The sequence below is a fragment of the Rhododendron vialii genome, chromosome 4a (genome assembly GCF_030253575.1).
Source record: "Rhododendron vialii isolate Sample 1 chromosome 4a, ASM3025357v1".
Lineage (NCBI taxonomy): Eukaryota > Viridiplantae > Streptophyta > Magnoliopsida > Ericales > Ericaceae > Rhododendron > Rhododendron vialii.
In genome coordinates this window covers 2,148,633-2,162,944 of record NC_080560.1, presented here as the reverse complement: position 1 = coordinate 2,162,944, position 14,312 = coordinate 2,148,633, and the positions used below count along the sequence as shown (strand labels likewise).

The 14,312-nt window shown below is 37.5% G+C and overlaps 1 protein-coding gene, 1 long non-coding RNA gene and 2 other non-coding genes across 4 annotated transcripts; 1 reads left to right on the top strand and 3 right to left on the bottom strand.

Annotated features, from left to right (window-relative positions):
• Positions 1-1,847: 1,847 nt before the first annotated feature.
• On the bottom strand, positions 1,848-5,969 carry LOC131322840 (uncharacterized). Its single transcript, XR_009198975.1, has 2 exons — positions 5,778-5,969; positions 1,848-4,163 (listed from the first exon to the last, which is right to left on the bottom strand). It is a non-coding gene; the product is annotated as an uncharacterized LOC131322840 (long non-coding RNA).
• On the bottom strand, positions 3,401-3,466 carry LOC131324894 (small nucleolar RNA R21). Its single transcript, XR_009199480.1, has one exon. It is a non-coding gene; the product is annotated as a small nucleolar RNA R21 (small nucleolar RNA).
• Positions 5,099-5,174, bottom strand: LOC131324893 (small nucleolar RNA R21). The gene has a single exon (XR_009199479.1). It is a non-coding gene; the product is annotated as a small nucleolar RNA R21 (small nucleolar RNA).
• Positions 5,970-10,416: 4,447 nt separating the features above from the next.
• On the top strand, positions 10,417-13,320 carry LOC131323137 (uncharacterized). The gene is made up of 2 exons (XM_058354781.1): positions 10,417-10,658; positions 12,771-13,320. Exons 1-2 carry the CDS (start codon positions 10,502-10,504, stop codon positions 13,052-13,054), a joined length of 441 nt encoding a protein of 146 aa, XP_058210764.1. The 5' UTR covers positions 10,417-10,501; the 3' UTR covers positions 13,055-13,320.
• The last annotated feature ends 992 nt before the right edge of the window (positions 13,321-14,312 follow it).

The window sequence follows — 14,312 nt, the reverse complement described above, 5'->3', positions numbered from 1 at the left end:
AGATCCAGGCCTGCGAAATATACTGATAGAATCCATCAAAATTTGTGGGAGCCAAACACAGAGAAGAAAATCTGGTAGTAGCATTTTCATGTAAACCATACAGTTATATTATATTGAAGCTCCCAATTGGCCAATAAAAAAAAGAGAGCAGCCAACATACATAAGGTTGATAACTCGGAACACGCATACCGTGACACATTCAAATTATACAAGGCGAATTCCAAATCATTGACACATTTGAACCTATTCTGTACTTCAAGTTTTGTATCGCAGAAGTATAGTGACAAAAGGTTCATTTCGAGGATATAGACGATTGATGTAATGGTACGCCTGACCTTGAGCACAGAAAGTATAGATACCTTCTTCTTTTTTGGAGTGCTCTGGATCTAATGTCACGCCAAATGAAGTAAAAGCGAATGTCTCTCATTGTAAGGAAGGATATATTAGCGAAAATGCGTTGATGCTGGAGAAGAACCCTGGTAGAGATCTTGTGAGACCTTAATTGGATAAAGATGTACTTCTCCTTGGAACAACAGAAACCATCCCTACTTCTCCTTGGGTCTTAATAGTGTCAACCTGAACACGCTACGATTTTAAGCAGATCGGGTTATAGGGTCAAGGTATTTGACACGTTTATGTTAACATGTATTTTGACACAAACCCGAAATGAGACGAAATATATAATGACACGACACGATGCCCACTCCTACTTTGGGGCATAAAAGCTTTGGGTCCCACACTTTGTTGTGGATAGGGCCGAGTTGGCAAATATTCATCGATGTTAGGAGAACGATTGAATATTTACTTGGACCAAACTATTTTAAGATGTGAAAGAAATTGGGTCTCAAAGTTGGTCATTTGTAATGGAATGGAAGATGGAGAATCCCACGTTGGATATATGGTGGAGATTCAAAGGGCATTTACCGCACGCCGCCGCCCGCCCCTCGGTTCAAAGGGCATTTCCTCCTTGGCGTTTTGTCTCCAAAACCGAACTGGTGCATGCCTGTTCGGTTCCGAACCAGTGCAAGTTTAATTTTGGACCATTGCATGATCAGTTCGTTTTCGAATCATTGCAACCTTTTCGATTATCATGACCATTTGTGAACCAAGTTGTACCTGTTCGGACAGTCACTATAAAAGCATATTGTGTCCAGCCATTTCATGCATCCAAAAGAAATTGAGAGAGCAAACATACACTTGGTATATAGAGTCCATGAGAATTCTGCATAGTTGGATAGACCAACTTTAGCCCGTTCTTGAAACAACAGTAGCTAGGAACTTGAAGTTTAAGCAACAAGTGTACCAAACCAGAGTTGAAAGGCTATTCAACTCTTACACACAAATAAGGACTTACAACTATTATCATTGGACTCGCATTCAGACATATTATTATACCTGTGATTGCCCGTGCCTACGGCACTATGCATCCTAGTTGGAATTGTCCGTACGTACGGCACTTGCTAGCTAGTGGCTCAAACATTAAATCAATTTATTAGTATGTAGTATGTGATCCTCTTCTTAGTGGCACGAAAGAGAATTACCCACCCTTACAGCACTCCCCCAACTAAACTTTTTAGTTAGAAAGAACTATCAATTTGCTTATGAAATCCTAGCAAACAGCAACAACAAACATAAGCATATTTCCAATAGAGAACTTGAACCTGTTCTCTAGTTTTGCTCTTCTGTTTGATCCTTTCACTGAGTAAGACGAAATCTAGCGGATCAGTCTTAAGAATAGCAATCCTTTATCACCATTTTGGTCAATGGCGGCAGGGGCGCCTCCAGAATTTTCATCCGGTGACAAAAATGTATAATGCGTTAATTACGAAAAGCTTTATGCAAAAAAATAAACTTTAACTTCGAGATATATTATAAGCCAAATGAACATAAATTCACGAATGATACTCCAAACGTAAAGCCCGTAATTGACAATATCCCACGACGAGACTTCACATGTTAAAAGCAATAAATTATACTATTCGGTTCCGACATTTAACTGAACTTTCACTTGTTTTAATTCCGCACGAGTGATCCACTGCCAACAGTTCTAAAGAAAATTTCTCTCCGCTTCTTTAGCAGAATCAATGGACTCTATGTTTTGCAAATCCCCTTTCTGTTGTTGTGGGCAACTTGTGTTGAACGCTCTTTGGAATGGAGGCAGCAACATTTCTGCCAAGGCTCCAGGAATAAGCTTTAAGCGAACCAGTTGGTTCCAAACACCGGAACTTGGCAGCAGAAAAACGGCCTTCATCACTCAAGTCTTGACCGCAAGGTGGGCTAGATTCTTGCATCTGTCCATTACTGCAGTTCTTCCAAACATTTAGACATTACATTAGGCTGTTCAAAGTCCTTAATGCAACTGAAGCATCAAAATCGACCGCACTGTTTTCAACCTCAACGGATGGAGGCGTTTCAGAAACCCCAATTGCTTCATTTGCATCGTCACCCAAAGAACTAGGCTGTACAAAGGCTTCATCATCCCCATTTCTGATTATCTGAGCCCAATGGTCCATACTAAGGATTAGTCGAGGTTCACATAAGTTGGCCTGGACACCCGAGTTATAAAAAAAAAAAAAAAAAACATACAAAATACAAAATACTATGAAAATAGTCAGCCTAGCTCCTACTTTTACTCTGAAATCTAACTAAATTCCCATCTCAAAGAAATGGGAAAACATTTAAACACAACAAAATTGCACAACATGCCAATGTGGCATTGTTTCCATGGTAATTGGGTGGATTGATCTTTTCCAATGCCCAATGAAGCAATGCCACATTGGCATGTTGTGCATAATGTAGTGTAAAGTGTTGTGTTTGTAGCATTGCTCGAAAGAAATTGAAGTGAGGGAATAGGCTTTCTGGAGAACAATCAGAACAAGAACTGCTCTCCATTGGGAAGTGTCTGCAGGTCCATTCATCAGCAACCAGGGCTCTCCGTGGTATCCAATTGTTTTAGTTAGAACCAATATGAACATTCAACCATAAGTCTGTCCAATGTCCTATGCCAGCGGGTCCCTGGGTCAGCAAGACATGGCGCTGAACCCCAACCACAAGAGACCAACTTTAGCCCGTTCTTGAAATAAAAATCTATGCGGTGGATACATGGAACAACTGTAGGAACTTACAGCTTAGGCAACAAGTGTACCAAACGGGTACTAGTCAGTGGTTCTCAATCCACTACTGTCAACTTATCTGGCACATTCCAAAATATGAAAAACTAGACAGATATATATTATTAACGACTTAATTGAAATAAGTATCTAAGCAAAGAACTATCAAGTGAATTTAACCCACAAAGAATGTGCTACGCTAAAAAGTCACAGGTCCCCCTGAAAGATGCGTGCAAGCAAAACCAATAGTATATAGGAAAAGCATTTGGACTAAGACAAATTCAAACCAACATCCCTCAGAATTGTGTTCTCATCAGCCCACTACTTTAAATTTTCATTAACTCGTTATAGGGATGCAATTCAGAATTCAATACAATGTGAAAGCATAAACGTTGAAAGGCTGTTCATACATAAATCATGACCTACAACTATCATCATCAGAGAGTCAATTTGCATTCAGACATATTAATATATTATGATAAAAAAAAAAAAAACCCCTAGTTATAGCCCCTTTGGATTGTGAGAACAGGTGTGATAAAAAGGGGAAGAAGCTAATTAAAAAATTACATTTTTGCAGCAAAAGCATATTTCAATTAACTTACTTTCAGCTGAAAACGTGTTTGCCAACCACACTTTCAAGTGACTTCTCCAAAAATTTCCACTTTTACTTCAGCTATTTCCCCCCAGACGATGTGTTGTGTAAATGCCACTTGATATGCATGTGAATCTAAGACACACTTTCACGCACTAAACTAGGTTTGGAACATATGTAGAAAAGTATCCCACTTTGGTAAACAACAAAACCATTTTAACAATTATAGAGCTCAATAGAAACTCATTTACCCTAAACATTGTTCACAAAGATATTGGAAAACCTTGCCAGACATGGTCAAATCCTTGGCCCTATTTCTTACTTTCAAACAGAAAATGCATGTCATAGTCAACTATGAAAATAACATGGACAACATTGCCCAAAGGGAAACGCTGGAAAACTTCTAGTGATCATTTCGGAACTTAGAACCCAACTTCGGCAGTGAGAAGGCATCCATTAGCCTGAAGCAAAGAAACACAAGTGTCTATTAGAGACAACAAAAGACTAAATAGTTCACTATAAATACTACTCATGCCCTAACAATGACAGAACATCCATGGAAACCAGTCCAGATCTTTGAATTCATCTAGATAGCCCCTGCATAATCCAAATAGCTATCAATACCAGCATTTAGGAATCCAGTACCAGAGAAGAGTCTGGGTCAAAACTTTAAAATGACGCACATCCTCCAGTACTTCTAACACGAGGGAGCAAATAAGGAAAAACAAAAATGGCGTGTCAAAGAAAAAACAGATCCATGAATAACGTCTATTAATGAATTGAGAAGTGCTATGCATGGATTAACTTCAATAGTGTCTCGTGAAGGAAAACGAGCTTGGTCATCTCCACAATCAGTCTATAAATTAGTATAAAGTGATCCAACAATGTATAAGGGTACCATTCAGAGATGAAATGCAGCTTAGAACCAACTCATGGAGGAAGAAGAATGTCTAACAATCCAATCGTTTGAGTTAGAAGCAGTACGCGAATAGCATTCAAACATAATTCTGTCCAATGTCCTAAGCCCCCCCCAGGTTCAGCAACAAACTGCACAGAACGCCAACCCAACAGACCATCTTTAGACCATTCTTGAAATAAAAATCCATGTGGTGGATTCATGAAAACAACAGTAGCAACAAGAGTACCAAACCAGAGTAAGAAGTAGCCAGTGGTTCTCAATCCACTACTTTCCACTAATCTAGCACTTATCATTTACCAAAGGCATGGAAAAACTAGATCACATAGAGATAAGTATCTAAAGAAAGACCAATCAAGTGAATTTAAGCAGCAACAAATGTGTTTTGCTAAAAATCACATCTAGGTCCCCTGCAAGAAGAATGGGAGCAAAACATTACACACAAATGAAAAGCATTTTCCAATTACAATTTCATACCAACATCCCTCAGAATTGGTTGCTCATCAACATAGATCAGCCCACTACTTTAACTTTTCATTGATTCATCATAGGGATGCAAATCAGCTTCAAGAAACTGAAAAAGCATAAATGCTGAAACGGTATTCAGCTCTTTCACAAAGATGATGACCTAAAACTATCATCTTTGGAGAGTCAATTTGCAGTCAGACAAAGCTTCCTCTTTTCCTCTTCTCCCAAATCTTTCCAGATGGGAATCGAACACAACAGACCAAACAACAGAATTCATCATTAAGTCCCCCATTGGGAGAAAGTTAAGATTGTTGACAATCAAAGAATCACAAAATAAAAATTCATCATGAAATAGAAATCTTGCTGCAAGAATTCACATTTACATTCACAGTAAAACATCGTGATGAGGGTACAGCAGGCTAGTTGATAAATGGTTTGTACTAATTCCCAAATGGGTGAGCAATTAACTGGGTTATAGGGAACTCAAATCAACCAATAAATAAACTGAAGTGCAACTACAGATGATAAGTCCAACTAATGTAATCCTAATCAACCATTACATAAACTAATCACTCGTTGAGCTTGACTCGGAGTGATCTGTGCACAAAGAATACACTAGAATTTGACATAACAAACCACATCAGCTGATAGAAGTTTTAGTTTTCAGAAATTAACAAGAACAAAAGCCAACCCATTTAAGTTTTTCTCAACAACAGCTTGCTTGTTGAGAGAGAGAGAGAGAGAGAGAAAGAGAGGCGGCTGAGCATCGCAGAAGCGGGAGATGAGGTGGTTTATATGTGAGGGATGAATATTAGGCTGTTCGGCTATATGGACGACCGTATTCCGTGATAGCTAGGTCTACTAGAACACATCAGGGATTAGGGATTTTCTCCGTACTCTTTTACGGTTTTACCACTTGCATTTTATGGAATAGGGATGCAGCCGAGCATATTCCTGTAAAACGGGTGCTGAGCGATCGATCGGCCGTTCATCTCAAAAATTGACCGTTCAGATCTTAATCGAGCAATGAACGATTCAGATTTATATGCGCTCAAATTCACTCCTGACATCCATGTTGCAATTAACGACCGGATCGACCACTCTGTACCGCTCTGCACGAAGATGCTCGGTGGCATCCCTTTGTCCCATTTTATGTGGGAAATGAGAAAATTGAAAACCAAAAGTATGTGGAAAATGAAAAGGGAATATGAGCAAATATCTTTAGCATATTAGTAGAAAATCCAATTAGTATGGTGACAAATGCTTAAAAACACAGAGTTATTTCAAATTAAATAAATTGTTTCGAAAACTATTCTTCTTTTGTTATCTTTTATAGATAAACTAAATCGTAGTCCTAAATTCAACATCTACTTAAGGTTTCATCTATCACATCATTATAATTTAATTTTCATCATGTAATTATTAATGTCCTATTTTACCTTATTATTTAATCTCTACATACATAGCCTTTATTTGTGGGATTAGGTTGAGGAAAAACTAGTGTTAACACCACGTGCTATGAACATGGCTCTATGTTCATTGCTCAGCGTCGTGCACTTCTAGTCTAACACAATTATTTTCTATAAGAATTTTTAACGGATCAAAAAAAAAATTTGAAAAATGGTTTCCAAACAGGAAGTCATTTGCAATGGAGAGACTGAAAAATTTTATTACGTTAGATTTGTGTGTATAACATGGTGTGTAAAAAATTAAATTTAGAAATATTCTATATAATGTGATGAGGAAGCAGAGCATATGACACTAAAGCTATAATACGATTAGAAATCGACAACTCAGTGATCATATCGACTTGAATTTTGATATGGATGTAGTACTCGTGAAACACTACAATATGAACGGTTCGGATTCAATTTTCTGTTAACTTTCACGAAAAACTTAATTGTGCATGTAGTACACAAAAATCACAGGAGAGATATGTGCTACAAAATGAAGTTCAAAGGGTCCATCCGCGCATCAACTAAAACCATATATAGAGGATGTAAGTGAAGTTTGCCCGTAATTTTAATTCGCCGAGAACTCGTTTTTCGTCAATAACATGCCATAGACGTAGTATAATCAACTTGAAAGTAGTATAATCAACTAATATGTTAATTCCTAGGTAAACATGAGATAGAACGACAATTCTTTTTGTTTAGAGAGAACTTTAATTCCAATAAAAAATGTAACAATTAAAAGTATTATTTGTTCGTTTATTCCAAATATTGGAATCGGACCCGAGTAAAGGAGGACATGCAATTCGTTCTTAACCTCAACCAAAAGCATGAAAAAAAATTAAGGCTGACCAAACCTTTGCCAATGACAATGCCTCTAAAAGGCACGGAGGGGTCTTGTTGTGCACAGCCTGCCCCCCCCCCCCCCCCTAAAACTAAAAGACCCATCTTTGTTAGTCTCATTTACCAATGATGAAAGCATTCTAAAATCAACTTGGGTTAACCCCAAAGGATTACCGGAGGGTATGTTTGGTCGTTAACTTCAAGGCTCTAGAATAAGTCGAGTACCCCATCTTCTGGCCTGAATACATATTGTTATAAAAGGGAAAAAAAATCAACTTGGAGTTAAATTAACCCCCTATGTCACATACTCTTGTCACTAGGAAACAGAAAATTAAGAAGAATATCTTTCATTTTGCCATTAGGAAATAAATAGTATAATGTTTATTCGGATAAAGCACATCCTAGAACGTAAAAAGAAATAAAAGAAACTTCATTTGAAGCAGAAACATTTCTGCTTGGAGTTGCCACAAATTTCACTCACTCGTAAAATAATTACAAAATCATATACTGTACTTGTTAGACGAAGAAATTTATATACCAAAAATTCAGTAAATTAAAAGTAATACTCCATAACAAGATCCACAGAAACCATGAAAGAATCATTTGGTCATGCCATAACCAACAATCAAAAAGGCAAAGATGGTTGCTATTAAAAACAGAGATATATCAGTATTTACAGACTGTTTTCTGATTTCCACCTAAATCAAGAAGACGACTTAGAAAGAACAAATTAAGAAGTTTGGATCCGAAAAAAGTATGCTCTGGCAGCTTCTTCGCTGAGCACAACAGAATGAAGAATGACATGGATCTCACCTATTTCACAGTTTGGGTTTCACTCCGCTAGTTTTGTTAGTGAAAGGGACGGAAAATGAAATCTTAAATTTTATTTAGTTCTCTACGGTTCTTTTAGGGCTCTCATTGAAAGTGCTAGAGCCAAAAATTAATTATGACTATTTAGGATAAAATAATCAGAATTATAAATCTTCGCACTGATTCAAACGGATTGAAAATTAGAGCTGATACAGTATCAACTTATCTTATTTTTTTGATATTTTATTTTAAAGGGGTCATAATTAATTTTCGATTCTAGGGCTTTCAATGAGAGTTCTAAGAGAGCAATAGAACTAAATGAATAGCAGATACTTAAGTGCATTAATTTTCAATACATTTGAATTAATGCGAAAATCTTATTTTTCTGATCATTTTATCTTAAATAATCATAATTAATTTTTAGCTCTAAGGCTTCAATGAGAGCCCTAAAGAGACCCGTGGAACTAAATGAAATTTAAGATTTCATTTTTCGTCCCTCTCACTAACGTAACTAACAGAGTGAAACCCAAACTGTAAAATAGGAAAGGTTCTTGTCATTTTTCAAAATTGAGGGGTACTTTTTGTTATTGTTAGATACCTTGGGGATCTAAGTGAAATTTGCCCCTTTTTCTTCCGAAAATTTCTACAATACCACACTTTTTTTTTTTTTAATACTATTAGTGCATCTCTAATCAAGCTCTAAATCCTTAAAACATAGAATCAATTTACTCCAATCAAACTCTATATTGGGTCTCTATTTTAGAGCATCTTCAGCCTTCACCTATATTTTTTCTTAAATTTGAGTCAAATTTTGGGTAAAAACCCATTTTGGGTAGACACATCTCCAACCATCAAACTCAAATTTTATACATCTCCCTCTTTCTCTCTCTCTAACTAGCCGTTGGAGAAATGGGTCAAGGCAAAAATTGTCACAGATTTGGGCAAAAAAATGGGTAAAATCCAAAATGGGGAAGGGTTTGGGTCAAAGATTGGAGAGAGATTTTTGTAGTTTTTGTCCCATTTTTAAATTTGAGTCTTAAAATGGGTCAAGGCTGGAGATGCTCTTAGAGACCCAAATTTGGTTTCTCTCTCTATATAGAGATGTTACAAACATATAGATAATGATCTCTATATTTTTTTGTCTTTCTAAAATCACCATTTTACCCTTTTTATGTAGAGATGAAAATAGACATTTAAGATTGAAGTAAGAGTGAATAGTGAAAACCTCTAAACTTGCTTTTTGGATAAAAAAATATATTTTGATTCTCTATTTAAGAGAACTGGGTTGGAGATGCTCTTATAAAGACAAAAACGAGCAAGGTTAGATCCCGAAACGAAAAATCAATGGTTTAGATCCATTTGGATGTTTGAGTTTCACACATCAAAATGAATCTCAGACATTAATTTCATTTTCTGGAGTGATTTTCAAGATAGAAACAGTTAGCTTTTCATAAGTAAATTTTTTTACACCTGGAAAGGTAATATTGTAAACGAACATAAAAAAATGTGTGCAATTATCAGAAGAGGCAGTGTAAAAATCATTTTTATTGACTCGTAACTGAATTGTAACTAAAAGCTCTCTAAACCCACTCCACTTCATGACTCAAAACCATACCAATACCATGCTTATTTTGATCTTCACATTTACAACATGCCATAGATGAAGTTTCACTTAAATTTGTATTTGAATTAACATTCATCCATTGAAGTGTGTCACGCCAATTGAAGTTTTAACTCAAAATAAGTGCAATAGAAGATCTTACAACACACTCAATTACTCAAATATAAGTTCTCCCGGTTGAATTTTTTAGTTGAGGGATTTCAAATTAATTTGTGTGTATCTCGATTAATTTCAAAATCGTAAAATTAACGATTTGGATAAGCCCTCTAATAACTTTTAGCTTCTTTGGAATTCGAACAGGCAACAAACTCCCGGAGAAATGCTAAGTGCAAAGAAAATGTACCCAGAAATTACCCCGAAAGGGCAAATCAATGGTACAGATTCACTTTGCAGTGCATCTGTACCATTGATTTGCCTTTTCGGGATAATTTTTCTTTGTACCTAGCACTCCCCAACTCCTAATACATAGTATCTCATGCTTTGTCAAACCTTCGTTGTTAGACCCCGTTCTACTAATTATAAATAAATATTTTATTTTTTAGATTAAAAATAATATATTGCAAGAGAACTATCTTGTAATATAAAAAATAAATATTTAAAAAATAAAAATGGGGACGATATATACATACGAGACGCCCACAAAACAGAGAAGGCAGCCGAAGAAGCAAAAGCTCGGTCGCAGGCAGCAGAATGGAGTCGCTGTTGAAGCAAGTCGTGGCGGTACTTTCTCTCTCTACAATTCTACTGATAAGCGGCGTGAGAGCTTGGACTGGTGAAATCCATGGCAGAGTCGTCTGTGACGTCTGTGGGGATTCTTCTATCGGCCCCGAAGATCACGTCTTGGAAGGTCTCTCTCTCTCTTTCTCTCTCTGTATATGTACGTATGTATGGATATACTTACAAATTGACCTGTTGGATGTAAGTTTCGTTGTGATTCCTTGTTTTGAGTCAAATTTATGCATTGGGGGTTTAGTATTTGGCTTCTTATCCTTCATGTAATTGCTAACAAAAGCGCGGATTTACGCTGTTAATTAGATTTAGGCAATGGGTTTAGTATTTTTGGCTTGTTGTCCCTCGGGAAAATCATGTGTCTATGCTGATTTTGCTTATGCTGATTAGTGATTAGTGAGTTGATGTATGCCTGAGTCGATGTAGGGGTTATTGGGCTAGAAGGATATCTGGGCCGTGATTATTAGGTGGGAGTTGTTGGATTGATAATTAACCTTGATAAAGGAGGCCTAATATACTGGATTAGTCACCGGTAAAATACCAAAAATAAAAAATAAATAAAAAATAGTGAACTATTGAAGCTATCAGTGTGTTTGATCAGACAAGTACCAAGGGCTTTCGGTAGACTTATTTCATTTCCGAATTTGCTTGCGACTGCGACAAGTCCTAGCATTAGTATGAGTTCGTTGACCGCGCAAGGGCAATCCATCTTGAGTTCGATGTCTGCTCGTTCTCCCCTGTTCAATTCCCAATGAACAACATGATCTTGATCTATCATTTGTTCAATTTGGTCGATTTATACGTTATGTTGATGTTATCATGTGGATTTCTTCGGGTATTTACTGGCTTCCTTGTTGGAGTATCCGCCTACAAGGTTCTTTATCACGCGACTTGGCCAATTAGAATTTAGATGCGGAAGAAAATCAGTACCATCCAGCGTATTTCATTTTTTCTTTTTTGGAAATGACAAATTTGAATTTGATATGCCAGCTAGTGAACTAATTTTTGAGAAGTAAATTGCAAGTCATTTGTGTTTAAGTCCTTACTACGTTGCGGCTCATCTTAGGCGGCATGCTGTTCTAAAAGTGCTTTCACGGCCCAAAGTGGCAAACTTATAGGGCTTGATGACACTATTTTTTTATTCTCTCAAGACCACTTGCTCATAGTACTAATGGAAACTTGCTTCAAAGTTAGACTTTGTTGCTATTTTGAACAATTGACGGGCTTGTCTATTGCATCTTGTCTATTGCATAAGTGGTGAAATCATGTCTCAACTCATTATTAGCGAATGGATCATTCCCAACTCTTAAATGGTTACTGAGACTAATTTGAAGAAACTCTATAAATTCACTTGTGCAATCTACTTCATTTGTTAAATATGTGGACTAAGGACATCTCCTCCATTTTGCCTCAAGTAGGCAGAGCACATGGAGTTGAGAGTTTTGTTCACCCTCACTAAAAAGGGTGAACATTACCCTCTTTCTTATTGGTTGAAATGATGTGGATCCCACCACAAAGTGTGTAAATTTCACCACAAAGTGATGTCATGCTTACCAAAAAGTGTATTGCACGGGTGAGACCTACACCATTTCAACCAATAAAAGGGAGGGTAATGTTCACCCTCTTTTATGGAGGGTGAACAAAATTGCACTCTAGCAGATGTGTGTCTGTACTCTGTACACAGCTATCGTTCATTAACTGCACTGTGCAGCAGACTGCAATGCACTGGAGTGCATCCATTTGTGGAAGCAAGCTGGATGTCTGTGGAACATCTTTGCTTGGGGGGATATGGGGTTTGGGACAGGAGGAGAGCTGTTGGAGGGTGTTAGAGGGGGGAGTTGGGGTGGCGAGGCAAGGAAGAGGGGTGGTGCCATAGGCTGGGTGGGATTGGGAATAAAATAAGATGGGGGAGAATGTTGGTAGGTTTGTGTGGTTAGGATTTTTCATGTGGTAAGGTTCTAAAATGCGGGTGATGAATATGGAACGACACTGTGTTTTGGCACTGAAAGGTTGACATTGAGTGAAATCTCTTACATTGCCATTCTTGAATTAAGTGTGTGGCAATTCAGATGAGCTGTGTATCGTATCACTTAATTTCAAAACCATGCGAGGGGCTTGTGTTTTTTAGGAAGTCGGGAGGCAAAGTGCACAAGGGCTAAACCATGGGAAATAAAGTGGATTTTTCCAATTTGTTGAGATGGTACTTATGGTTGTGGTTGTTTCTGAGCAGGTGCCGAGGTGGCTGTTCTTTGCATAACAACATCTGGGGAAGTTCTTAATTACCAGGCATTCACAAACTCGAAGGGGATGTACACAGTGGCAGAGACAATGCCAGAAAGCGACCGGTGGGATGCGTGCTTAGCTAGACCTATCAGCAGCTTCCACGAACACTGCACTCATCTTGGAGGCAGCAGTTCAGGTGTCAAGTTCACTTACAGTCGCCCATCGGGTTATTTCCACACTGTTAGACCTTTTGTCTATCAGCCGACCAACGTTCCAACATACTGTCTGTGAATGGTATGGAGTAGAGCTATATACCATTACCAGTATATCTAAACCTGGTGTGGAGATAAAATGCAAATCAGGTCATATGTATTGTGATTCAAAGGTTTGTTCCAAATGCATGTGTACATATTCTCAGTATTTGGGATGGTTACTAAGAACTTTATCAGCCATCTGTTGTCTCGGATTGTTGGGACTCGGAAGAAACCGTAAACGAACCTGGATGGTATGGCATCTTCTATTTCTATAGTTACTGATATACTATTTCCTTATCAAAATCATGATTTTAATGCCATAGAACATGGCATTAGGTGAAGTCCTTGATTCTTCTTCAACTGTACTTCCCCAAGATTTGGGACTGTCAGGTTATATTTTAGTCTATGCCATTGGCTTGTAGAAAAAATGGGAGTACCAACACAAAGTAAGTTAGGATCAAAGAAAGAGAACAAGACACGTGATATATTACTCAAAGATACAGGCTTCTACTAACTTGGTGATTACAAAAGTAGAACCCTCCTTTTATAGACGTAAGGAGGAGAATACAGACAATACAGATGGTACCCATAATTGAACATTATTGTTCTTAGTCCTACGTCTATCTGACAACATTACAAGACACTCTGCTAGCATTTACTACACTAGCATTTACTACGCATAAACTTTTCTATTCATGCATAGCATTTACTACTCATAAAGGACTACATCACACCTGCTATGTAGACTACTTTACACCAACAGTAAACACCAATTATACTCCTTACAACAGTACACAACAGTGAGCTCTCATTTTTGCTGAGATAGTCCAAAGTAGGTGGACCCTCTAACCTTAAGGCCCGTTTGGTAACCTTGTTTATGAGTTTATTTTGCTTATTTGAAAAAATGGTAACGCCTCTTGACGAGTGCCCTCCGGGGTTATTCTCAGTGTCCACCCCAGGGGTGCTGAATGGTAATTTTTACTGTACATAGCAAGAGATCCAGAGTGGCCTCTCATCAAACACGGGGTCCGTTGTCATCCCTACATGGGGCGACTGAGACAATATTGTTGTCAGAAACATCCGCTTTGTTGGACGGTTCCTGTGGTGTTTGGACAAATAAGTCAAAGTGGTTTATTTTTTTGTCCTTATTCAATTTTTTTGTATCACTTTGCTTATCATTAATTTTTTTTGGAGATTATTGTATTCTCGTGACAAGAGGAATCTAAAAAGTAAAATTTTTTGATCGAAATCCAATTTTTTTTGAATAAAGATGAAAAAATTGGTTTATTGGCGTA